Source organism: Scomber scombrus, chromosome 5, assembly GCF_963691925.1.
Source record: "Scomber scombrus chromosome 5, fScoSco1.1, whole genome shotgun sequence".
NCBI lineage: Eukaryota > Metazoa > Chordata > Actinopteri > Scombriformes > Scombridae > Scomber > Scomber scombrus.
In genome coordinates this window covers 28933673-28961593 of record NC_084974.1, presented here as the reverse complement: position 1 = coordinate 28961593, position 27921 = coordinate 28933673, and the positions used below count along the sequence as shown (strand labels likewise).

The 27921-nt window shown below is 41.6% G+C and overlaps 1 protein-coding gene across 5 annotated transcripts in view; it reads right to left on the bottom strand.

The window, feature by feature from the left end:
* Positions 1-27921, bottom strand: part of fli1 (Fli-1 proto-oncogene, ETS transcription factor) — a 32616-nt gene extending 4695 nt beyond the window's left edge. The window contains exons 1-7 of one of the 5 annotated variants that reach the window (XM_062419014.1): positions 27860-27921; positions 25967-26051; positions 16060-16271; positions 15490-15644; positions 13923-14126; positions 7141-7209; positions 368-427 (exon numbers count right to left, since the gene is read on the bottom strand). In XM_062419014.1, coding sequence (XP_062274998.1) covers positions 368-427; positions 7141-7209; positions 13923-14126; positions 15490-15644; positions 16060-16271; positions 25967-26005 — 739 coding nt within the window. In that variant the 5' untranslated portion in view covers positions 26006-26051; positions 27860-27921. Of the gene's footprint in view, positions 1-367; positions 428-7140; positions 7210-13922; positions 14127-15489; positions 15645-16059; positions 16272-20956; positions 21077-21120; positions 21342-25966; positions 26052-27859 lie in introns of those variants that run through there. The other 4 variants (XM_062419015.1, XM_062419016.1, XM_062419017.1 and 1 more) reach the window with 4 other exon arrangements.

Below are 27921 nucleotides of genomic sequence, written 5' to 3'. Positions count from 1 at the left end.
GCAGAGAAACGACATGAAAAGGTTCAGAGAAAACATCAGTGGGGTGGCTACAGATAACAAAGCTACACATCTTGAAAGCACGTTGTTAGCAGTGGTCCAAAGTCAATAAGGCAGTAACGTGTAGCTGGACCGACTTCTGTTCATGTTCTGACAACAGAGGCTGTAATCTGGAGGAATCTATCCTACACGTCTAGACTTTGTGGATGTTGGAACTAGTCTCTAGTGTGATGCAAAATTAGGTTAAATAGTTCTTGCAAATAATTTGGTGGCCTTAACCTGCATGGAATGACAGATGTTTATGTTCACACCACATCAGGTTTAATGTACAATAGATCACAAGCGTTTTCAGTAGTTTTTGTGTCCTCACCTTTGCCGCTGTGCATATTGTTTGACCATCCTGTCCGCCGTACAGCATCATATGAAGGGTCTGAAAAAGAAAGAGAAAAATGTGAAATATTATTATTACAATTCATTCACAAGACTAGCGGGTGAACTCAAGTGTTATGAACATTTGCGGCAACCTGAGCAAATTGCTTTGTCGATACCCAAAATGTGCCTGTGTGTACGTGACTACAGAAAGTTTCTCATCACATTGTGTGCTTGCCTTTCTAAGAAATGCAACTGTCACAGAAAAAAAAAGGACCAGTGCCAAAAGGCATCAATAAATCCATCAAAAAATGGTTGAAGAAACCCTTTACAGGATGTCTGGGTATGGTAATGTGGTTTGGTTTAGCATGCACTGATGATTTAAATGTAGGTGGCACAATCATTGACAAAGACTACAGTTAGTTGAGCAGCTTGCAAAATTCTGACCACAAATAAAAGGAGTGATGTAAATTAACGTACAACAGAGACACACACATAGACAACCCATGTAGATGGTGTTAACTCCCTTCCCGATGCCCCACACAAGCGGCTTTCATGAAACCTTGACAAACAGCCAACCTGGCCCAGTTTGCACGAGTTGTACCTGCTGTGTGTCTGCGGTTCAAACCTCACTGAGTGTGAAGCTGGACGGCTTCCAGTAACAATCAATCACTCTGACACAAGCAGATAAAACAGAGGATGTATCGCTCCCCTGGCAATGGCTCAAAAACACCCTGGTATACCCACAGTGCACCTGGCCAGCGCCCTTGTATTATTGTGGGATATAACAGTTCAAATGCTTGCCAGAATACAGGGAAATATGATGCGTATTTTGGCCAGATATGCTTTTCAAAGTGTTATCATGCTCTGCAAATCTTTTTGTCGACAGTGTTTCTCGTCAGCAGTGTTTCTCCCAGAGGGCAGCGAATAGAGATGGTGTAATGGTGATGACAGAGGTTGTTGCTGGGATCAGAAAGCTGTTAGAAGGTCAAGAGGCAATCCCATTTCCCATCAGTGTAGGCTGAATTTTTTTAGAAGCAGGTGTATTGGCAATTAAAGTTGGTGTTTTTTATCCCTAGGTATAGCTCTGATGATCTGACCAGAGAAGGAGATCAAGCAAGACTTGATCCCTTTGCAACAAACTCAACACCAAATCCTGCAATGACTCAGATCAATAGTACAACAAAGACTGAATGAAACTGTAAAAGGATGATGTAGCTTATAAATAGCATCAGGCCTTCGTCAATACCTAAACATGGGAAAAATGTGGCTTATGGTATTGTCTTTTTCACACAATGTGGATTATTAATTATTAATCTGAAAAGGTATGATGATTAGAATATGTTTTGACACTTGTAACTGTGTTGACTCCAGATTATAAATGCTTGTGTGTGGGCGGATGTCTTTTGATGGACATGAATATTTATGTGGTTGCAAATTATTGTCATTTTATCCAGTGCATTACAATTATTCACATCCTGCCAGATGAAAAGATCATTATTAAATTCACTATTATGTACTCCCTGTAGTTGTCTAAACTTTGTCAGTCTTATTTATGTTCATCCATCTGGCACATAAGATGCAGTTAAACAATCAATTGCATGTGTGGCATGTTGTTTTGCAGTCTTTTAAGTCTGAAACACATGAAAATGAAAAACTTCACCCCAATTAATTTGGGCTTTATGTGACATTGTGACCCATATACACATCATAAAGATACATCATCATCATCATCATCATGATCATCATCGTCATCAGCTGCCACTACAAGTCCCGCCATTTCTAAACACTGTGCAATACTGCCCTCCGGTGGATCAAAACATATTGACATTATAATATACCCATGTACCCCTCTTGGTTTCCCTAAAATAAACAACAAATGATATTTTTAAAAAAACTTCCAAACCAAATTCTTTAGTTCTGCTTAAAACACAAGTGAACTCTAGACTCTAATCTCTCGACAGCCATAAAAACAGTGTTTGCCTAGTAACTTGCCACACAAGTGTTTTATTGTTTCACTAATTTCATAGCCCACCAATGGAAATGTAAAAACACTTCAAATCCAATTATAAGTGTTGTGCTTCTTTCAAAGGACATTTTGTTGCCTTGTTTTCCCTTTTCCTTATTGGCAGAATATCATCTCCCTGCTGCTAAGGGACCCCTTGATCTCATCACTAATTTCAAACTTTTCAACTTTTAACCTCCAGTGTTTAACCAAAAGGCCGATTCCTGTCTGCAGACAATAAGGGGGTTCTGGTTTCTAACTGGAGAAAAGTTATATACAAAATTAAGTAAAAGGGCACGAAGTAAAAAAAAAAGTAAGGATAAAGAATAATGAACAAAGCAACACTTAAAAAAAAAAAAAAAAGTTGATTAATTGGAATATGATGAAATAAATGAAATAAAGAGCAGCGCAATAGAGAGAAAGACAAAAAGAGGGAGAAGAGGGACAAAGAACAAGCGGGCTCCCGTGGCTCAGCAGGGCTGTCAGGTTCAATCTGGTGTGGGCCGGCAGGATAGCCAAGGAGCAGTGACTGGGGGAGAGTCCTGGGAGACTTGCGTTTCCTGCCTGCCTCGCCTGCAGACAACCTCTCTTTGTTTTACTGGCCCTTTTTTCCCCTCTACTCACTGCCAGCCCCCACCTCCGTCCACTCTCCACCACCCCGAAAAAAACACAACGGGGCTACCTCCATCTACGTGCAGAGAGGGGTTACAAACAGAAGAGGAGATGGTGGGGGAGAAGCAGAAGTGTGGCAGACGATGGAGACAGATTAAGTGCACAAAAAAAGAGGGAAAGAGAAAGCTGAAAGGGTGAAAGAAAGAGAAGGGGAAGAAAGGACTTAAGAGAGGGAAGAAAAAATATTGAAAAAAAAAAAAAGTCAGACAAAACACAACTTTGGAATTTGAAAAGAAAACAATGGCAGCAAATCCAGCTACTGTCTGGTATGGGCTGGAGGAGATGCCCAGTACTATGGGCTCATCCACATCTTTTATATACCCTTGGTGAAGTTGTTGGCAGCAGACTGCATTCAATTCCAAAAAAAATAAAATAAAAATGTTCCTTTACCCACACACGAGCGAGAATAGAGAAGGAGAAGGACAAAAAAGCTCAAACAGTGCTCTACAATTAAAGGTTTTCAATACCATTCACTTCGTTTTGAGGTTAATTGGAACAAGACAAAGGTGGGCTAATGGAAGTAAAAGTGCAGAAGGAGGAAGAAGCAGCAGATGTAAAATGTACAAAACCCAAGTGGTCGGGGATACGTGTGGAGCGGGCCAGCCACGCAAACACAGACACAGACCTGAATGTGCACACACAGAGCTGCCTCATCCCAAACCCCGTCCTCCTCCCCCCACCCTCCTTCATTTTTCCAGGCCTCGCTCTGACTGCGACTTGAGCCAGTTTCCACTCTGGTCTGGGGTGTGGTGCACGCTCCTGGGAGACTTCGACTGCAGGACCAGTTAGTCAAAACAAGGCCCGGGCGCTAGACAGAGAGGCAGAGAGAGAAACAGAGAGACACAAGGAGCGAAAGAGAGAAAGAGAGACGGAGGGAGACACGGCGGGAGAGAAAGAAAGAGAGAGCAAACATGGAGTATGGAGGGTGAGATAGAAAGAGAAAGACTGAAGAAGTAGAGAGTCGCGTCGTGGACTGTTTTTAGCTCAGAGTCTGAGCCAAGGAGAGAGACTCAGACAGGGTAAACTTTTTTAATACCCGTAATACAGGTGCTTTAAAAGCCATCTGTGTGAGTCAGGAGCCATAAGAGGAGGATAATGATGGCAAAATACAGGAGCTAGAAACACTGTAGACAATGAGTGTACCAGAATAGAGCAACAGAGGACTATAACACTGCTGCGTATACGCGTGGGCAAAAGTTACGGGGCAATTCTCTCAGTGTTATTATTCGCAAGAGAGATTTTCATCAGTCGTTTACTTTTTCTTTAATTTAAGAAATGCAGATGGAGCAATTGAGAGTCATGAATATGTGAGCGGCCTGTTCACGTAATGGTGCACTTTAAGCTGTATTGCCCCTTTGACTTGGCAGCAAAGTGAATGAATTCACAGAGGTGAATCATCATCTTTCACTGAGAAGCAGTGGAGAATATGAGTGTCCTTACTTTGAATAAAAAATTCTAAAATTTCAAAGCAGAAGTACAAACAAAAGCTAAAAAGTCAATAAAGGTGCAAAGCCTCCGCACAGTGAATAGCTGGAAAAGTAGGCAACAACCAGGACTGTCAGTTTATCATACTGTAGGTTAACATCCACACTGTACAATATGCATACTTTCCTATACTCAAAAGCAATGCAATGGTATACTATAATACATGCTGCACGGAGACATGCAGGAACCCACCCACCCACACACACACACACACACACACACGCACACCCTTTCATAGCTGCTGCATTCCATGTTTTATATGCTCTCTTTTATTCATAACATTGCATTTTACACCACAGAGTCTGGAGCAGATTAAGGGTTGTCTCCTGCTGTATGCTCGTGCTTACTCTACCCCAAAGAGCCTGTATGGTATTTGACTGTTCTCGAAAGGCAATATGAACTTGAACATCTGGCAATACTGGTCTGAGAAAATGTTGATAAAGGCTTCTCCTGAAGCAAGGTTTCTTTAATGGAGAACTGTTGAGTCACACACTCCTGACTAACAATTTTGATGTTATTCCTCTTAATGTTGTTTCACCTTTTCACTTAATTTGGCATGAAAGTTTCTGAATATTTAATGGGGGTTAATAAGTTGCATGACTTTAGGGTCAATAAAAATATTTCAAAACAAGGTGATTTCTTTCAAATTTGAAAAGAAATAAAGCCAATAAAAAAGTTGTATTTCCTTATTCCTAAGAAGTCACCCTATTGGAGATGCAAGCCTTTTCTCGTCTAGAAGTAGTCGACTGTACAATGGTTGGGATCACAGGACACAACTAGAGGCACAGTCAATGTTACAGGAGCCTATAATAGAAATCACCTCTTGTGAAAGGGAAATGCTGTTGAAGGGAGTGACCCTCTATTCCTGCCAGTCCAAATACCTGGTGCTGAGAACCAGGAAGGCCGGGGTCGGGGGTGACCGAGCAGAATCTTATCTGGCTTGCCCATTGGTCTATTGGTATTGAAGCTGGGCGAGAAAAAGTACAAAGCCTGCTAACGCTCATGACTGGGGCAGATAGAGAGAGGCAGAGGGCATTCTCGGACACTTATCAGACTTAGTGTTTCCTCTTTTCCTGCCTCGATAGGGCCTCTCATCCTGTGAGCAAGGCTATCACTGTTATTGCAGTCATTTCTCTCGTCTCTGGTGGTGACACTATATAGCCAATGTAAAGGATGTGTAGCTTTTTTTAACAGATACGTGTTGCAGCCTTCACGTAGTTCATGTTGTGTCAGCACAAAATAATGTTTTTAGAGTGAAAAGGTATCCAGAGGAAAGAGACAGTCATCCTGAGCTGTTGTGGGTGTTTCTGTAAGAAGCTCTGCTTGGCTTTTGGAAGGATTTTACAGGTCACGTCAAAACTATGAGCAGCAAATGGCAAATTAGTCAACAGTTCCATTTTGACAGCTGCATCTCTAATGAATTATAGTTTTAAAAGTGTAAATGTCAATTCAATTAGTTATTTGTTTGAGTAACTTATAAGAAAAATAAATCACTAAGCAGCCTATTTGATCATAATATAAACAAAATGCTGACCTTACCTTAAAGTTTAATATTTATAAAACATATGAAAAATCTCCACTACAAAGGTGGGCTGATCCATATAATTTCCAATTCAGATTAATGCACTTTTTGAGAAATAAGTGTCAATACCTTTAAAAATAGAAGAAGAAAAAAAGCAATCTAGTAATATGTGTTGAACACAAGTGCCATAAATTGAATCTTCTCATCTCTTTTGTTAGGTTTCATCAATAGGTAGTGATCGCTTAGAAATAGCATAGAAATTGATTTTGTAGAACAAAATGTGCACAAGGTGATAAAACTCCATTCTCAGACAACTGCTCTTGTCTTGGGTTTAAGACAAAGACAAAAGCCTCTCAGTATATCCCCCCCCCCCCCCCCCCCCCCCCCCCCCCCCCCCCACACACACACACACACACACACACACACACACACACACACTTCCAATCCAGTCTGGTCTGAAGCAGCCAATCAGCCTCTTCTGCTACGTGTATTACACCATACACATTGTTGCTTCAGCACCTGTCTCTGATGCATGTCTCTTCAGTAAACAACCTCATTCACATGTCTTACATCCCGCATCTTTTCCTATAATCGCTACATTCATAGTGTGTGTGTCCACCCCAGCTGCTGTGGATAGAACTCATCAGCACACTGCTTTTGTCTCCTTGTTAATACGCCTGTATTCTGAGGCTGTAATGTGTTGTCACAGGTATCGGTTCTGAATAGTACGGTCTGCTGTAGCAGCTTGCCTAGTGTTATTTTCACAACACAAAAGGTGCACCTGCCCAGAGCCTTGTCAGCGGCAAGCAGCGACTGCATGCGCTTTGGATTTGTGTGAGTGCTCTGTATTCTCAAGTGTGTGTGTGCTCCGTGTGTGTATTTGTTTGCATCTGCTTGTGTGAAGCTGGCAGCTACAGTGAAGGAGTATTTTACAGCACTGCTGAAAATTCTGACTTCTATTCTTTGAGCCTATTATTCTCACCTCATTCCCTTGATGTAAAACAGTTCAGCTCTGCAAACACTTACACCAAAGAGAGACACCTGGATAAAGACGTGGATAAAGGATAGACAATAAAAAATGTGCTCCTACCCTCTTTGGCAGCTAGGCGAGGGGATGGGTCTGCGTGAGATGGCGTGTTGTAGGATAATGATGAGCTACCTGCAAGGAGACAAAAGAAAAAATACATTAAGACAAAACAATGTCTTACGCACCTGTCCTGTAATAACACAGACAAAGGAATGACACCTAAAACTTGCACATAAAAACCTGAATAACTAGTAAGATCATTTTCACAAAGTCTCTTATGCTTATCAAGAAATTGGAATATAACGAGTTATCTCATGTAGATGTAAACCTTTATAATCATCCTGAAAATGTGCTATAAAAGAAATTTAGAGTAACACTTGGGCACCCCTATTGAACTCTGAGTGACAGAGTCATATGATATAACAATAGCCAGCAGGGGGCAGTAAGAAAGTTCAGCTCAATTACTGTCAAGCAGCGCTCAAGCCCCTTTCAATTTTTGAACTGTGTCCCTGTTTTGTCTTAAAAAATAATCTCAGAAGGAAAATAATTCATGACACATAAATCTATCCCCAAATATAAAAAATCCAGCAACGTGTGTGCACTGTCAATCCACCAAATGTAGGAAAAACCCTGAAGTCTGCCAGCATTTTCACTGCAAACCCCTATTCCTGAATAATAAAGTCGGAGAGGCAAGACTCTGCATATGGCTGCCTATTCATTTCACCTTATGGAGCAGAACTCTGCGCTGCATTCCTGCACTTACACAGGCACCCTGGGCGGCACCAAAATGCTCTCTTAATTTTAGCTGCCCCCAGGCATAAATCAGCGAGTGGAAAAACAGACCCAAAAATGCACAGAGAAAACACAAGAGCTGCTGCTACTACATGGGGAGTGTTAAGATTTAGCACTACGACTGCTAAGAGGAGCTGCTGAGTAGGGAAGATACATTTTCTGAATCGGGGGGCTAAGGGGAGCTGACAAAGTACAACAACCGAAACGAAAAATAAATAGTTTGTGATGAGCACTTCTTGAGATTTGCCGCAGGATCTGTACCTAACTCACTGTGCCGCTGGTGGGGGGGTTGGGGGTGAAAGGGCCCATGGTGGCAGACAAGGGGTCTGTTTTTTAGGGAGTGGTGGAGGAGAAAAGAGGGGTGCTCCACAAATGTATTCTAACCTCCCAACACCCCACCCCTCCCAGTCTACCTACTCCACGGCACCCCCAAGGCTCTGGGTCTAATTTAGAAAACTGGGGGCCTCAGAACAGGGGAGCCATTGTATGAGGCAGGGTCCCTGCACAGCAATCAAATGCAGTCCCTCGTACAAAAATAATTCCACACGCAGAGTGTAAGCGCACACGCGGTAAGAAAGCCACCAAAGCACCGTCTCTGGAATGAGGTAGAAAGTGTAAGAGAAAAGATGAAGAGGCAGACAGAAAAAAGAGAAAGAAAGAAGGGAGGAGGAGGAAGGGGCTGTTAACCCTTTTCCTACTGTGTGCCACATATGTGGGCTGACCCAGACAGGCAAACAGGCAGCATTGCTGAGAAAACCTCAAAACCATCCCACAGAGAAATTTCAGGACTGCTGTACAAGAGAGAGTGAGAGTGAGTGAGAGCGGAGGGGTGAGTGAGCAACACACACAGAGAGAGAGAGAGAGAGAGAGAGAGAGAGGGACCACAGCTGACAGTTTGGTGGAGGGAGTCTTGGCTGTGTTGCCTATTTATTTGGACGGCCTCTTTCTCTCTTAGAAAACAAACATATCCTGGTAATCTGACAGCACAGTGGGAGGACTGGCCGGTGTTCAGCCTTTAAGACCCTCACTCTCCCTTTCCCTCCCTACTCACATCTGCTCAGAGTCTGTTAGATTACATAACATCCACAAACAATTTTCTTTTCTCTCCTTCCTATGACTGATGGCTCCTTCCAAAGGCACTGTCCTCCAGTTTGGCATGCCTATAATATTGACAGAGATCCTTCAGGTCTTGTGATGGACCTCCACTGGGCCCCTGCTGTTTATTCTATACAGCCATATGATACCATCGCCTAAAACATGTGGCACAGGCTTTGTCAACAAACTGAGGGTCCCAGCCGTGCAGTTTTGGGCATTCTGCCACCGAAAGAGAGCCAAGCAGACTCTAGCCAACAGAAAGTCATCATTTAGCTCTATATAATAAAGCTGCACTGACTAGAACCATTGCCCATCGTGCACCGTAGAAATTTACAACTTGTCCTCAAAACTTAAAAAGACTGTCACTCTTCCAAAGTGACTCATATGAGCACTGTCTGATCTGATGCCCTTACTGTCAATACATCATTTGTAAGTGCCTGCCAACACTATAATTAAGGTTTGGTAAGGTTAAGGCACAGTATACTTAGAAAGAATAGGGAAATATCATGGTTTGGTTAGAGTAACAACCAGATTTTGGTTTGGATATATTTTTCCAACTAAACACTTGAGTACCCCGCTGATGTAGCATTGCACTCCTATTAGTCAGACTCACAATGGACATTTTTCTGGGTGTTTTTTTAAGGACTAAAATCGATGCAGCAGAACTACAGACATTCTTCTTCCTTGTCAAAACCTTCCACCCACATTACACACAGTGCAACCCGACCAACAGTCTGTCTAGACATTTGGGTGTTATGCTAGTAGCAGCTAATGTAGCCTCAAGCAGAGATGAGTAGCAGGCTACAGAGGGCTTGTAAGGTCACTTCTTTCTAACTCCACATCTAGGTTTTTAATTTTCAAACTTGTAGTCATCAACCCTAACCAACGGTGATCTACTTTATAGGAGCCAAAAAATGCTTTATATTTTTTTCACATATGCAGTAGTACTCCTCAATACCTGTATGTTGACCTTAAAGCTTAGGGGAAGATTATTTACATATATTATTATTATATATTACAGATATGTGAATGGACTACACACCCAGTCACCACCTACATACAGGATACCTATACCTACGTCCTGTACTGGCACTGGATGCTGGCAATGCAAGTAAATCATGAGCCGCAGAATCATCCAATATGAATGTAATTCCTAGGAATACATGATATTACTCACCAGAGAAATTACAGAATTGGTTGTTTGTTCAAATGCCTAAAACAGCCTTTTTTATGGACCACTTGTGGCCATGAAATTTATAGCGTTTGTCTCTCAGAAGTAAAGGTGGAAATGTTGTCATAGTTCCACAAACACGTTTTAAGGAGGTGGCTGGGGTGGATGGATGGGGTAAAAATGTGAGTTTGACATTAGAGACTACTGTTCACATCTCGTCACCTATACAGTACCAACAACCAACGCTGTTTTTGACAATCATTTAAAGACCACAATCTTTTCCTAAGCATAACCAAATGTTTCTGTATTACCGTTATACTGTTATTATAGGAATAAAGAACTTATAAAATGTATGCATTAAAGTAAAAAAAAAAAAAAAGGCTTTTGGAATCATCCAATATCAATATTTATATATGACAATTGAGATACAGTGCAATTATTGTAGACCTCAAAGCAGCCAGCTTCAATTACTGCTGAACTCATCTCGGTGTTTACATGAATGGCAACAGCTTATTATCCACCTCCACTTATGCTAATGAGATATGTACATAAATTCCTGTAGCGCTAAGTGTCTGAACCCCGGCAGTCAAGTGAGCAGCCGCAGACTGCTCTATAATGGTGGCTTACAGCAGACAGCTAACAGTAAAGGGTGCAGAGCCAGGCCGTTGAGCCTCTCTGCACTAGTGATAATCTGCCAATAGAAAGAACTAATGCAAGGGGAGCTCAATAAAAATGTTGTGAGGGGAGAAAGCGAGAGAGAGAGAGAGAGAGAGAGAGAGCTTTCCAGACCTCCTTTTTCCCTACTCAGCCTTCGAGCCCAGATGTTTATGGTCTGTATAAACTATTGAGGGCTCGAGAATGTCCCCCACTCTGGAGCGAGCAGCAGCAGCAGTGCAGTGCAGGAGCCCAGACTTATCACTCTCTCTCTCTCTCTCTCTCTCTCTCTCTCTCTCTCTCTCTCTCTCTCTCTCTCTCTCTCTCTCTCTCTCTCTCTCTCTCTCTCCCTCTGTCTTGACTCCCTCACTGTAAATCCATCCAGACACAAGCAAAGGCGACAGCTGGGAAACAGAACTATTGCTATTCTCCAATGGCACTCAATCATGACCACCCTGGACCGTTTCCACACACTTCTAAAAAACAGTCCACCTCCCCAACTTCTTTTTTTCTATCTCACACTTGCATTTTGTAACTGTTTTTCTCGCCCCTGCCCTTGTCCTCAGTTAACTACTGTAAAGACTCCCTGTCAAGGATATCTTTCTACATCCAATTTCTTCTGTTCCTTTTGATCTACGTAGATTTGCTTTCAAGTCACAGTGTTGTTACTTTTTCCTCCTCATTCTCTGCTTCTCCCTTCTCCTTCCTTCTCTCTCTCCTCTCGCATCTCTGTGTGTTGGAGGATACAGTGTCTCGTTGTCTGAGGTTTTTGCTCTGCTCCGTTTCCAGCACATGTGGTATCAAACCGACCTACATGGGTGTGATAAAGCAAACAGTCCGCGGTCCCTCCCTGACAGACTAATTTGAACAAATTCTCAAATTGCACCCCAAATTGAAAGCACATTGGGGTGCGGGCGGCCATCATTTATAAAAATCTGGATAAGTGACCAACAATGAGGCCAAAATAATGCATGGGCAACTACCCTTGTTACTGCAAGCAGCTGGGTAGCCAGACAGATGTTCAGATTGTGCCCGTGGTTGCACCAGTGTGGGTGCACCAACGATATTCCTGTGCATGACGTGGCAGGAATGTTTTGTTATGGTATGGCCGAAGGGAGGGGAAGTGTTTCCCTACCCCGTGCCGAGTGTACATACAGCGCTTAATGACTCTGAGGAATGTTAATCAGAGGTTCAATAAACAGACGCAAACACACACATGATGCACACAGATGTGTATGAAATGATTGCACTGCCCCCTTGGACCATCCATTATTCAGAGGAGGATGGGGTAATGTATGAAAGAGCCCTGAATGAGGCTGGAGGAAGACATCACATGACCTGTAATCACTAATACTTCCATGGTTTGGCTCAGTTCCCCCCGCCCCCTCTCTTTCTTTTTCTGTATTCTGGAAGCTCGGCCCAGCTCCAACACTCGTGAGTGAAGCCAGAGGTCTATTTTCTGGACGGGGTTACTCCTTGTCTATGATTGTGTTTGTTTGTGCTGCGGGGGCAGAAGAGAGACTGGCTTTAGTTACCAAATCATCAGCCCTGCAGGGTCTGCATATAGCCTCAACCCGCCTCCTCTTTCTCCTGCTCCTTCGCTGTCTTTCTTAGACATTCATTTACTAACATGGTTCCTCTTGCCCTTAGGCTCCCAGTGTCAATAATACACACTGCTCACTTCTCCGAGAGCTGCCCCGAAACAGGTCAGTCAGTCCAGGCACGGGATGGGAGCATTCATCTTTTTTGATTGTCGGGAATGGATCCAAAGCAATTTCAGCTGGCAAGTGGAGAGGATTCCCGAGACATCTCTTCTGTCTCCAAAACACACAAGGTCTAAATCAAAAAAAGGGCAGCATTGGGCAGAGTCGCGGTGCAGCACGCCTAAGCCGTGGCTAAGTCCCGCAGCCAGTGGCCATAATGAAAACTGCTTTGCGGAGTGTGCCCAGTGGCGGTCAGACAGATCCACCCGCTGCAGCGCGGCACAATGAGGCTGTTATACTCATGACAAGCATCTCTCTCTGCCCAGACGCTGTGCATAGAGAAAACTGTTGACACCCACAAAATACAGTTCCCATTACATCACACTAAGGCCCATCACAATTTTTTGGGAGTAATTTTAAATTTAGTTGAGCCATCAGTCACTCCACCCAACGTGGCGTCATGATATTCTGCAGCGGCAGCAAAGGCAGCTCTTATTATTCTTCAGCTTAGAATGCAAAGTATTCAACGATGGGACAAAGGGGCCTCTGACAGTCATATATATAGATCTGCTTGTTTTGAAGGTAAGCACTGGGCATACCTATTGTTTGAACTGGACCTTGCTGCGTATTTAAGCTTTCCCCCCACACCACATGTTACATCTTTTTATATTAAAATGTCATTTGCATACTGCCTCAGAAAATTGGCTTCATTTCCCCACCGAAACATATGAAGCAGGATTACGCCGAGAACCTCTTCAAAGGTAAAAGGCTCAAATTTAGTTGCCTCCATCGCAAATTGCAGATCAACTTTCTTTGCTGTGCTGAACACACAGGCCTAGCGTGATTCCCGAGGCAATGCACCTGGGCTTCATCTTTCTGTGGACCATGTGGAATAAGGCGCAGCAAAGTGTAGTGGGGGATGCAGTCGATGGTTATCTCGATAGGGAAAGAAACCCTCCTGGTTTCCACAGCTCTGTTTAAGGCTGGGTAGCCATTATGGAGAAATGAGTTTCCAGTGAAAGCAATTTCATTGTTTATTGATGGTAATATGAATATAGTGCGGTGAGAAAAAAAAAAAGTGTCATGTTGTTTGCCCAGGATTGGCATTTTTTTCCTCTCACATCTCATCCAAAAATAAAGAAAAGTGTATGAACAGAGGCTTGTGTCTTGACTGAAGGTTGATTATGACTTCTTTTCTTTGGCAAAAATAGATGCAAGCACAGACTTTGACAGTAGACATGGAGTGAAGTTCAACAAAATGACTGTCCTCGGGCTCGTACTAGTTTTTTAAAAATCACCCCGGGCAGAATTCAGTCTTCTGATCAAATTTCAGAATTGTTGGAGTCTTTCTTTCACCGATCTCTGACTTAATTAATCATTCATTTCTCTCGAGTTGCTTACTTCATTCTTAAAACCAATTTCTTACTTACTTTCCCTGAGGTAATTGAGATGAGAGAGAAGCACTTCGGCATTGTACATGGTGGTGAGCCGGAGGAAGTCGTCCTTGCTCATCTTGCAGAGCTCTTTGCCGTCTGTGTTCTGAAACATGGCCGTGTCGATCTCTAACAGGCCGTACTCCTTGATAGCCCACTCTAGCCACTGGCGCACATGGTCCTGGGACCACAATGATGGGTCTGCAGGATGAGAAAAGAAGAAGTTTATTGACTGCAAAACAGTCGGGTTCTGGACAGACAGCAATGAAGACGGAGTTGAGACGGTTTCATATCTCACTAGGGCAGAGGAAGAGGGGAAAATGAACAAATTGGAAACAGAATTTTATATCAGTAGCAGACCTGGTTCACATAGTAAATACTACTTTGTCTTATTTTGACCACAGAAGGATTTACTGGAGTGGGATGACTCATACTAAGTTTCAGGTAAATCATCTCTCACAGTATTCATTGTGAAGTCCTATGCTCTCATTGTTTAACATTTGTAGTATGTCGTATATTGTTCCATCTAGCAATAAAATAGACTAAAACAAACACGCAGTATGTTAAATATACTGTAAAGTCAATCTTGAAACCAAAGCCCAAACTTACCACTAGTGGTTTAAGGAGTGGCTCCTATTAGGTTAATAGATGAGTGGCCTTTTGCATCAATTTAACACTAACACTTTAATAACCTTTACAATGGAAAATATACCAAGGCTCTATTTGATTTTATGAATTTCATTTGCTCATTTTTTCGGGGAAAATATAGTCATTCTCTTTGGCTCTGTGGCCCAAGTGTAACAACGTAATGAACTTTCACATTAAAATAACTTTTTTTTTTACAGGCTTCAACCCTGAAACTACACTTGTTCCTCCCCTGAACTAACTTCTGACTGGTGCTGTATTTCAAGATTCAATTTGTGAAACCAGAGAAGAAATATATATCGGTCTGGCAGACAAACAGACATCTCTACCTGCACACATTCAGCCGTGCTTCCACGGGTGACATAAAACATTGGAACAATGCTTTACCCCATGAACCAGCTATATAAAAATGGGACTCATAAAACATTTACAGCAGACTAGCAAAACTTGTTTTAAAACGCATTTTAAAAAAGTGGATTTTTTTAGGATGAATGACCTATCAACTGTTGTCTGCTGTTTGACTGTATGTCTCTTGGTCTTGTTGGACCTTCATAGTGATCTTATTTTCTTTTGTTTTGTTTGAGTCTGTTCTGTTTTTTCTCAATTTTTTTGCCTGAGTGCTTTCCTTCCTGGTAGAAATGGTGTTTTGTTTTGTTCTATTTTATTTTCTCTGTTTATTGTAAGTATTATTATCATTGTTGTTATTGGAGTGATTTTCTTTTACAGCTGAGAGTGTTTAGTGAGGGTATGAGGTGATATGAGAGGTGCCAGGTGGGTTGAAGTTTGATGTGAGAGGTATTATGGTTGTATTGTCTGCATTTTAACGGGGATCCTAATAAACAAATAAATAAAAAAGGCTTAAACAATATAACCATCCTATGCCAGATATGAAGAATAAAAAGAAAAAAGCTCATCTTACCTGCAGGTACAATGACTCTTCGCTCATTGGTGGTCATGTTGGGGGGAGGGGCGTTCTTCTCATCCATGTAGTTTCCATAGTTCATCTGAGATGTGTCGTTGCCCCCCACCAGCTTATTACATTTACCCACACTGCAGTCCACCGGAGACTCCCTGCTAAACACACACACACACACACACACACACACACACACACACACACACACACACACACACACACACACACACACACACACACACACACACACACACACACACAGTGAGTGAGTTGTAAAAATATTATCAGCAGATAAATTGGGTGTTGTTGGTTTTCCTTTCCAGCCATTGACTTTGGCATGAGCTATTTAAGCCCTTCGCTGGCCAGGGCCAAGTATGTCGAAGATTAGTAGCAAAAGTGAAGGTTAGTTGTGGTAAAGAATTGGCCTGCTGAATGACAAATGACAACAATAATAGTAGCAGCTGTAGTAATGAACACCAAATGTCTAATATGTCAAAGTAAAGACAGATTTAAAAAGTCATATTTTACATGACTGAAGAATGTAACAAACAGGAAGTGGTTTTCATGCCCTACCTGGATCCATTCATGTGCTCATATTCTCTCTTGACGTTGACCCGCACTGGCTGGTTGATCCACTCCTGCTGTGGGGGTAAGGGGTTGATTTTGTGGGTCTGGCCGTAGTCCTGTGTGCCAGATGCAGTCATGTCTGTCTTGGGGAGCGGGGCAGCAGCAGCGTATGGGGGCTCGAATAAGGACTGGTCTTCACTCACCACTGATAGCGCCTCCTGTAAGTAGAAAATGAACAAATACTTGGTATGTCTTTCTTCACTCATGTTACAAGTTATGTAAGCAAATTCCAAAAAGGCCACATACAGCCAAACCAATATGCACTTTAAAGGATTAGAGACAATTAGCTCAGCTTAGCATAAAGACTGGAAGCAAGGGGCAACTGCTAGTCTGGCTCTCTCCAAAGGTAGTATACAATATATGTATCTCTTATATATAAAAAAGCACAAGTTGTAGTTTTATGTGGGGTTATGTGCTGCTGGACAACTTTTTAATCAGGCATTGTGACTTCCTGGAGTCTCTGCTGATTACCTGCCACATAACTTCACACTTTAAAAATGAAGATATTATGTATTAGTTAGTGAGCTTTAGAGGTGATCAGTGAACAGTGACAGCCCAGCTGTTTCCCCGCTGCGTTCTTGATGCTAAGCTAAGCTAACGATCTCATCTCCTGGCTGTAGCTTCATTTTTACAGTATACAGATATGAGAGTGGCATCTCTCTTCTCTGTCCTCGGCAATGCCGTGAATAAGTCTATTTCCTTAAATGTCAAACTACTTAGAATGATAAGAAAACACTCACAAAAAAAAATCCAACTTCAATCTCTTATTTGACACTACCCAGAAACTTGTGATGTCAATTTTTTTGAATCTCTTGAGTATTTTTTGTTTAGAGTAATTATGTGCAGTTATGGGTCATATCAGAGTCTGGCATCCTAAGTAGTTTGTGTATTGCAACTGTAGCTTCCTGTTGATGTTAGGATGACTTCAATCATGCCCACAGTGGAGTAAGACAGAGTTGTAAGCTTGGGCGCAACCAACATGCTGATTTACTAAACATTATCAGTGAATACATACAACTATTCTACTGGTAATGACCCATAGGTCTACAGATCAAAAAGACAAACAAAAAGCTTCTTAAATTGAGATTTTTCAAATGTATTGTAGAACTGACAAAACATCCTGTAGAAAACTTTCCATTTTCTCTTGCCTACTCTACTATCTGTATCTTCTTTAAGTCACTGGACACCAGACTTCTGTGTCAGGCCCTGGTGTGTGTGTCTTGTCTGGGACTTAGGTTTCCCTCCACAGCTGAAGACTCAACAGAAGCAAGAGGGGGGGGTCACTGCTACACTGACCCCTCTGCTGTGGCTCAGCTGGAGCAATGTAAGTTTATTAAAGAAAACAAACGCAGAAAACTCTCGGCTGGCCAAGATATTACGTGGTTCCAACATGCTCCTTGTGTAATGTCTTGGAAGTAAAGCATGGATTAAGTACTTGATGGGTTACATTTTAACATGCAGATGTCACCACTTAGTATTTGACAGTGAACAGAGTCGGGCAATGTCACAATCAAAGACCCGTGCCAGGCACAAACTTCATAGCGATTGACGGCCTGAAAAGGATGCTTAACAATGACTTGATGAGCTGGTCTTTGTCATTATTGCTCCATCTGTCATTGTTAAAAACAATCAAACAAACAAATACCGAAAACAATAAGTCAGAATATCAAATGAAATCATTACAGTCATATGGCTCTGCTGAGGATTAGACTCGGGTCTGACTCAACATCTGGATCTGATAGGATCTGATGGCACAGCTTAGACCGAGACGTGTCTAATCCCCGAGGACTGAATTATTTCATTCCAAAATGCCACATATCTGCTTCGGGGGAAAAATGCTACTTGATATTCATTGATCAATATTTCCAACATGTAGCCGTTTGCATTCTCTGAAAATCCTCAAGATCTCACATAACTTCAGTACCAATCCACTCTAAGACATTTCATGTGAGTCGTGCGTTTTCATTTTTTTTTCTTTTTTTTCTGAATCATATATTTTATTTTAGACGCAGATGTTTTCATCGGTGCACCTGTCCACTGATTATAGTCTGTATGAAGTATACACAAAGAAACACAGTAACAAACAGTACAGCAGTTAATAAAATATAATTTACTAAAATCTACTTTAAGAAATAGTAGTAATAGATCATCTTTGTCTTGGGGTGATTTTTTTTTTGTCAGTCATAGCTGCTCGAAATATGAATGTTTTTACTCTGAACTGATACTGTGTGTGAATAAAAAATATGATGTTTGGATGGAATCTAAGTCTAAAATCTAATTTTTTTTGCAAATTATTATATTTGTCAAAAGATACAGGACCTCATATTTGGAGGATATATTTCTGACTAGTTGAATAATTGATTTTCTAAAGTTTTTCTTAAGTTGTGACAAACTGTATATTTTAAATATGTATTGGGACTGTAGTGCCCTCTATTGTAATGCCACAGATGAATGAAGGTTTTAAAATAATGGAGTATGGATACAATGATATTTAAAGTCTGACATCTAAACATGAGTTAAACTTGTCGCACCTGTGTTCAGGGTTTAGAAGTATGATGAGGAAATCTCGGATATTATAATTAACTTGTCTTCACACACAGTTAGAAACAAATGCCACAGGTCAAATAGAAAACACACTTAAGGGACTTTATAAAATACTCCACTTCAGGTTAATTTGGGGGGATAGAAAAGCTGAACCTCTCCAGAGCATTTAACCATCTCGCCAGAATTAGATTTTCCAGTGATTTCATCAGTGGGATCCATCATAGTCTGAACCCTGGCAGCTAGACTTACTATCTGAGCGGAGCACACCAGCTAGTCTGTGGATGATAAAGTATAAAAGAGTGATTGAATGTCTCACTAAAGCCCGATAAGAGCTTAGTCAACTATTATGACTGTTGCACGTTATATTTACAGTGACATATCAGCCTGCGCAATTGAGAACATGACTGGCAAGTGGCGTGTGCTTATCAAGATTTGCGGAGGGTTTTTAAAAATAGGAACACACCACTGTGATGAAGAGAAGCTGAAAGGACAACAGACTAATGCCAATTTTTCAGTGTTTTCTTTCCAGTATCTATGGGGAACACACACTGCCAGTCAGAGCTACTGGCAGTTGTTCTCAGTTTTCTGTCTGTCTCACAATGTCCTCAGATAATTTCAAAAAAAAAAAAAAAATGTTGTCTGTCACTTTTAAACAGTTGAAACGATATTCTCCTTATTACTATATTTCAACATCGCCACTCAAAACTCTATTAAACTTCTGGAATTAAAGTAGAAAAGAAACACTTTTTTATAAATTTTTTTCTGAAAACATAAAATTGGAATTACATCTCTCTATAGTGCCTCAAACAAAGAAGGAAAAAACATCAAGTGAATAATAGTTCAGCTGTTGAGCTCCAAACACTGTTATAAGCATTGTGTGAGTGTGACACCTGCTGGGAGCCACCTCTGTTCTGTTTACATCAGTCAAGTCTATCTCCCCAAATGCGTCACGACGCGTCTGGAGCAGACTGGATATATGCAATATCTCCACATCCAGACTACACGTGTGTCTGTTTGGCGTTCACACACAGCCATCCAGCAGGAGCCACCCAGGGGGGGGGCATTCCTGTCTTTTGTTTAAGGAGGAAAAGGAAACCTGTCAGGAAAAGATTGTGTAGAACAGGAAGCTCTCGTGGCTAGAGAGCCCTTCCTTTCTTTTAGCGAGTATGAATGCAGCTAACAGCCAGTCATTTACACCCAAGGATTCAATTATGATTACATTAATTGTCACAACTTATTGCTTTGTTACACACATACAGGCTGAGACATTCATGTCCTCTTGCAGCATGGCATTCATCCCCCTATACATAGCAAAATAATAACAGCGCTGTGAGCGGTGACTGACGGGATTTAAGTGACTATATGCAGCCTGACATTTTTGTCTGGCCAACGTTTACACTCTTCCAAAACTCATACCACACCCAGCCGCCACAAACCCGCTACTTTAAATTTCCAAAAGAAAACAAGACGCATCGCCTTTCAGCAACAATAAGGTTTAATGCAAATGCTTGCATTCTTCTAAGCTTATACACTTGTTAACTGGGGGGGACACAGACTGAATGCATCGCGGAGTGAACTAATAGGGACTTGCCATTCAACATCTGGTGGCTGCAGCCATAATGCATCTGGAATTTGACTGTCGGGGGCCGGTAGCCAATGTTAATGTAGACCAGCGCGCTCGACTATCAACATACCGTTTCAAAATAGTTGTGTAACTAAATAAGGAGCAAGCCAAGGTATCATTGTGAAGCCTTGCGGTTTAAAGTGTTGCAAACGATGCAGTTACCGCACGAAGTTACCAAATGACAGCTTTCCTTACACTTTGACAAAACTTTCTGTCCGACAACGGATGTGAGAACAGTTACAACAATCTAACAGCAACAAAGGGAGAAGTATTATTTATTTTTGTGAATACCAAACCATCGCATTATTTGACCCAATACAGGATCTTCGGACCGATGTGCCACACTCTGTTGCGCAGCTCGACACATCGTATAGCGGTACATCCCGTCGTGGCTATTGCTCAATCCCCGCTGCCCAGACAAAACCAAAGCGTAGAACTCGTGGATTATTTATACCTATGAGAAAGCACAGACTACAGCGTATGGTCTGAAACAAAGTCTCTCCTTTGTGCCTTTCCAGACGTGCGTAATTGTGCGCTTGGTCCCCAAAATCCAAAGCGTGATTCTGATTTAGCCTTGAATCCACATCGTGGCGTATCCTCATAAAACAGGCAGCTTATTGGAAAAGGAAAGGATACACTTTCAAAGAAAGAGGAAAAAGAAGGAAATCTGGTTACCGCTTTCAAACCGAGAGAAAAAAGCCGCTCATCGTCGTCAGATTGGAGGTCCCAGCTCACAGACCGACACAGAGGGGCATTTCAACCCATTGCTTAAAAAAAGGAGGCGCAACTCCGAAAAAGCGGTCTCCCACAAACTCATACACCCCGTTCTCCACCCTTACCTTAATAGTTCCGTCCATTTTGCGCAATTTTCAGCGGACCCCGACAATATCCCAAACATGACACGCTCCTGAATTAATTCCAGACCCCGGTATGTGGCGGAGAGAAAGAGACACTTTTACCGGATTGCGTTTTTTCTTTCCTCTAAATTTGGGAAGTGAAGTCACCGCTGTTGAGAAGGTTGAGAAGGAAGCTGTGTGTCACCGAAAAGCCCTGCCTTCAAAAAAGCAGGATACTGTCCCAGAGAGATAAGCAGGGAAAACAATTGAGTGTTCGCTCCACTGTTATGTTTTTCTGCTCGGAAATATTTACAGGATGGCTGCCTGCGTTGTGCACAGCCATTGCGGTGTAAGCCTGCTATAGAATAACGTGTTGTGTGTTTTGCTTTCCCAGTAATGTCACAGATGGTGTGGAGGGGTTTACTATTTGTCCGACTTGAATTATTTCTGCACACATTTAACTGTGGTTTTCTGTGAGGAGGTTTACTGTCGAAGGACACTATAAGTTATTTGATCCCATGTTTTAGAGAGCTTTTGGTTCACGCCTACACTTAAGGCTTGTATCTGGCCAAGCCTCCATCCATCTTTAAATTTGCCTATTATCTCTTATATTCTATAGGCTATTACACAGTGAGATTGATTCATGGGTGGATTGCTGTCGAATCAAGTTTTGCTGTGTTTCTAACATGCATTGACAGTAAAGAATCTATCTACATGAAAGAAAGTTGATGGGGCTCTAAATCAAAAAAAAAAGGGGGGAAAAACCTGAACACCTATGACAGGAGTTGTTGCAACCCTTCCTTTTTTTTTTTGTTACAACTCTCCCAAGCCTCTGTGAAGTTTTCCTGAGACACCATTAATAAAATTCAAGCATTCAGCTCCTAACCGCACTATAGTCAGCGGGTCTGGTCTACACGTGTGTGTCTGCTGCTCAGCACAGGACTGAATGGATGAAATGCAGCATGCAGCCAGAAATTATAGAGCGCACTTGAAAAGGGTGGGGGCATTATTATCATTATTATCATTATTATTATTTTATTATTATTATTTTAGAGTTTGATGTTGTTATTCAGTGTTTTCCTACTCTCTTCTGAGTCAGGAAAAAGCATCCCAGCCCCCACCCTTGTATAGGTAACCCCCCCCCCCTTTTTTTTTGTCTACCCTATGAAATTGCCCTCATCAATTTAAGCATAGTTTTAGCGCAGATGCTAGACATGGAGCCAGCTCTGAACGTGACCAGACCAATAACACTGCAAAAAACGTCCATTTTCAAACATCAGTGTTATTTTGATATTCAAGACAAAACACACACGCGCGCACACACACACGCGCGCACACGCAGGATAATATAAGACTTCAAATCCACTTTGACAAAGTTCTATTTTGATTGTTTCAAGGATTTTTTGGAAGAAACTTGAGTAGTCTACCTTGGCAAACTAAAGATCATTCCACTGGCATTAAGGAAATCACATTTGATAGAAACATCTTACTTTGGAGAAAAGTGAATGTGTTTCATTCAGTTTGCAACTGTTTATGTTGTTTATGAATATAATAGGACTGTTGATGGTGAATATTTTTTGCAGTGTTGGGGTTCTGCCTCTGGGAGCGACTTAAGAGTGGCCAAACAGAGACTGAGCCGCAACGAGTGACAGCAGGGCCGGCCTGTCTGCTCTCGACTTGGGGGTCTGGTGGGGCTGAGGGCCCCACCCTTGGGACCACCACATCTGGATCCTGCTAAGGGTCAAGGCTTCTCCTGCCTGAGGCCAGTTCAGCCTCGTGTAATTAAGGGAGACACCTTGTTTAACTCTTCACTGGCTGGTTTGGTCCTTTTTGTTTTCCTACACATTCCAGTGTCTGAGTATTTCATATAGCCTACTTCTTTTATTCATGGAAGATACTTTATGAAGTGGCAAAATAAATATGTACTTCAGATGTGGCCTCGAGCTGGGCTTCATCATCAGTGGAATCTCTTCATATTTTGATCCTGTCAGTTTTATTTTATGATGTATTTCTTTGGATTTATGTCATCATTGTCCAAAAAAAGGTGAGTTATAGCCACTTTACCGCAGAAGCCAAAATGACTTTAAGTGGTGTATATAATTGAAATGCAGTGAAATGAAATACAGCTGCAAATTTACAGGATTCTTTTCAAATGACACAGAAATCCTCACGTTTTCACGAGAAGTCTGATTTCCTAATCTGACAGCATCTTTCCAAAAAACCTTGACTCAGACAAGATCATTCCCCTCTCTGTATTCAAATAACTGCAACCATCCCACTCATAAAGCTCATTAGGAAGTCTGGGGGTCCAGGACCTACCAAGACCATAATGAATACAGTGGTAACAAACATTTTGGAAGGCCAATAAACAGATGCAAGTTGGTTTACACAGTGAACCACAGAACATCTGGCTTGACGCTGGAACTAGACAGCCAGACATTTCTTCCTTACACCACGAGCCAGTAGCTCCTCAGTCTCTCCGCTGGGGCAACAAGCCAGAGGTGGGCGGACACTATATACTGGGTTTATGTTCAGCAGCCTTTCAATTGTTAGACCCATCCTTTCTTCTTTAGCTTATATGAAAATCTATAGTATTACAGCCTTCAGTTGGGTTTAGTGTAGAATTTAGTTACAGACTTGCATGGAAAAAGCGAGTTAGGGTTTTTATTTCTCACATAGGCCTAACAAGTGAAAAAAGTTACTTTAATCATTTCAATTTGACAGTGAATGTTCTGCTTCATGCAAACATACTGTTACTTGTTTCTAACAAGCCTCACAACAAATTAGCATGCAACTTCTCAAAACATGTCATCATATGTGTCAAATAAATGTTATTTTTCCTTTATTATTCCTTCGCATAAAACAATACTTTTTACAGTGCAGTCCATGAATTGAAAGGTTGGTATTTTTAACATAATTTGGTCACTCTTTGCCCATGCGCGAGGGAACCTCATTTCATCATTCCTGAAGTGGGAAATGATGCGTGGAGTACTGAGTGTTGTGAGAAACTTTTTTTTTTTTTTTTTTTTGCTGTTACTGTTATTCCAGCGAAGAAATAGTCACAGTCTATGTGAGTCTGATAAAATTGGATGTTTATTAGACTGCAGACTTGTATTCAGATCATTCCTTCTCTCGGGCTAAAAGACAGCCCGAGTCAAAATACTGAGGGCAAAAAGTGGAGTCTGCAGCACATATATAAGCACGAACTGTCTGGCCCCTCGCTCTAGGCCATAATTAATTTGAGATTTATTTTTATTGGAGAGTTCCAGTCTCGCCTGGCCTTAACCAAACAAAACCAAATGCTGGGCCGTGGAGTCGCTTGAATGAAGAATATTTCTTTTAAATTTTGTATTGAGGCGTGCCACATTCTGACCAATATCTCCCTGAATGTGAGTGATTGAGTGCAGAGCTTGCACGCAAAAAAACACATGCAAAGTCTGAATCCTGGTAGAATAAAAAAAAAAAAAAAAAAAAAAATCAATATATATAAAAAATATACTCTGTATGAAAAAAACAGATATATTCCACAGCAAATAAAAGAAGGTATGTGAATCTTCAGGGACGCAAGCACTGTGAAATTGACAGTTTATTTCAAAAATCGCCTTCCTGTTGAAGTCCCACTAGCCTCTGCTGCTCCCTCGCTGGCCTCCTCTCTTATTTAGGGAGCAGAAAGGCTCATTTAAAAGCATATTTTCTCCTAAAACATTCCTCGCTATTAAACTCTCTAACAACAAATCAGGAATTGTTCTGAGCTCTGAAACGCCGGGTCTCTCTGCAGTGGCACAAACGTAGTGGCTGGATGAAAAGACTCCTTATTCAAAGGGGAAACAAGTCTTCAAAACATTAACAAGTCGCCCTTAGAAAAAATACCTTGATTATGAAGATATTACCATAGCTCGCCACGGCACAATGGCTCATTTAAATGAGCCACAATCAGAACAGTCAGCCCTCTGCAGATTATTATGATGGATGTGAGCAAATGTCATGCAGCCAAACCAAATTTACTGACACAACTGCGAGTGGAGTGCACGTTGAACTTGTCATTATGGGGACATTATATGATCACAATGGGTTTTATTTCACAAAGAAATGTTTTTCATGTCTAGCAGCAGTTGCAGGTATTCACGCTGCGCCATATGTAGCGCGATGCAGTTTTTTTTTCTTTTTAAAAAAAAATGTGAAAACCAGATGTGTGCACTGTTTGCTTTATTTACATTGTCAGGACTGTGGTGGAGAGAGAGAGAGAGAGAGAGAGAGAGAGAGAGAGAGAGAGAGTGCGCGAGAGAGATATATAGAGAGAGAGGTTGTGACGTCAAACACGATAATAAGCCATTTTTGGATTGAAGACGAAAAAGTCAAATCGATCTTGACAACCCTGAAGGACCACAACAGAGGCACATTTCAACAAGCACTGCAAGCATGAAGAAAAAGAAGAAGAAGAAAAAAAAACAACAAGGTGGCAATCACATGCAATAAGCTTAGCATATGTGGTAAAGCTACAGGTGTTTAACCTACAGTGGCCTGTAATCATTTTTTAAAAAGTAATTTCAGTTGTTTAAAAGTCATTTAATCAATTTATCTCATGTAAAAGATCATGGACAGATATTTACATGTGTTTCTAATGCAGACAACCATATTTAGGATACTTCAGCATCATTTCCTTTGTATTATAGGGTCACTTTAATAATTATTGACTGTGATGATGAACAATTGGGTTTATAGACTTTTACTGTTGGATAATAGATGAGATTGAACATTCGTTTATTTGTCTTTATAAGTCATAAAAAAATGAAAGGACCCATGTTTGTCCCTCCAACATTACCTGGTAGAAGAGACGGTGGTGTCTTACCTTTACGTAAGACGACGTGTCAGGGACAGTTTGAAACATGTCTACTTGACAGACAGGCCCAAGGGTGCTCAGTGTCCAAAGGGCCCTGGGAGGAAGGGAGGATAGAAAAGATTAACAACACTTGAAAAACATCATCATCATTGTTATTTCACATATTTCTATTTTAATGTGTTGATTTTATTCTTAAATTCCCATTTCCTGTCTTGTTGTCATCAGCTAGTCATAACACACCAGACTTGCTGTGCAGCAAACGTTCACCAAATACTGCTGGTTTTGTGCACTTCCACACATAGGGCACTCAGGGGTCACCACAGCAAAATAAAGAAAAGCCAAATTTGCTTAATGGCCCGCTGTATGTCTGACCGCACGCATAACGCCGGGATTTATTCATATAACCTCGATTTTAACAGTGGTCAGATGTATTAGATACGGGTAGGCTTTAATGGCACATGTCCGAACATTAACAACACCAATAGATGGAAATTACACCACTGGTAACATGGATGAATTAGTACTGCAAGTCCCCCCCAATAGGAGCTGGGCAGCAAGAAGAAGAGGTCTGTGGGCCCCATCCCAACCCCCATCACGTTTTCCCCTGAAGCTTACCACATATTGAAACACTTTTCGCTTTAATAAGTGCAGCTTACAAAGTCTAGGGTGAAAGGGCACTTAGAGGACGGTGTCTTTAGCCCTTCCCTCCCTGCGCAATTATTAGGAAGGCAGAGGCATATACCATCACAAATAACTGTTATATATACTGTGTGATGAAGCAAATGGATGCATATGGACCTCTATTTTTATTTCTGCATTAGAGTTCAACACATCTTAATCAGGCCTATGGGACATCCTTCTCCTGATCAGTAGCATGCATGTTCTGACCTGTCACGATTATAAATATACAACCAGGAACCTTTTCCCCCCCGACTCTGTATTTTTAGCATAATTAGGGGTGGATGCACATGAGGGGCCCGTGTGATCTTAAGCCAATACCTGACAGAGAAATTCAACAAAAAAACGAAAAATGATGAACAGGGCAACCCATAGCACCAACACACGATCAGTTAATGGCACCACAAGTTCTCCCTTTTTTTTTTCTTTTTTTTTTTACAGCGCAATTTCACGTTTCTGCAGAAGTGTTGTTGCGCATTGAATTCCTGCCTCAGTTCCCCCCATGATAAATTAGCCAAGGAAGGAGAGGGGGGCTTATATATGAACGTGGCACGGTTTAAATACTTGTAGGGGACCAGTGTTTTTTTTTTTTTTGTCTTCTCGGCTCCTGCAGGCAAACGCAGGGCTCGGCTCATAAAGTTCCCCAAATGCATCCAATTTCTAAGCGGTAAAAAGCGCATAGGATACCACATCTGCAGCCAATTACGCAGAGGAGGACTGGTGAATAACGGCGTGAACCTTCCTCCGAGACGGCCCCGTGGGCCGGGACCCCTCTAGTGTTACATTTTAAGCATCTTACCTTGCTGTTATCCATCATAAAGGAGAGCCAACTACACATTCCATTTATCCTTACCATAGACTAGACTTTCCCTAAAGTGAGACTGCATAGAAGGGAGCTGACACAAAAAAAGGTCAGCACTTTTCGAGTGCAAAACTCGGACATTGAATCAGGTAAAAGTTTGAATAAAAGTCGGATGCAACAAGTCACACAAATAAGACAAAGCTTGAGACTGAAGTTTACTACCGCTGTCATTCCGAAACGCGCGCGCTATTTTTGATCGAGTGAGGAGCGAGTCCTCTAATTTGATTGTGTTTTTAAAAAAATCAATTATAGCATTAAAACAAGTGTAAATGATTTACTGTCCTCCTGAATGAACACCTACTCTGCAGAGTTCGCCTGTGCAGAGCTTCAGTAAACGCGAATCTGTTATTTTTCCCACTCACCTGTCGTTATTGTGCCGGTCGTTTGATCTTTTCGATTTAATCACTCCTCCTCCTATTTTAAA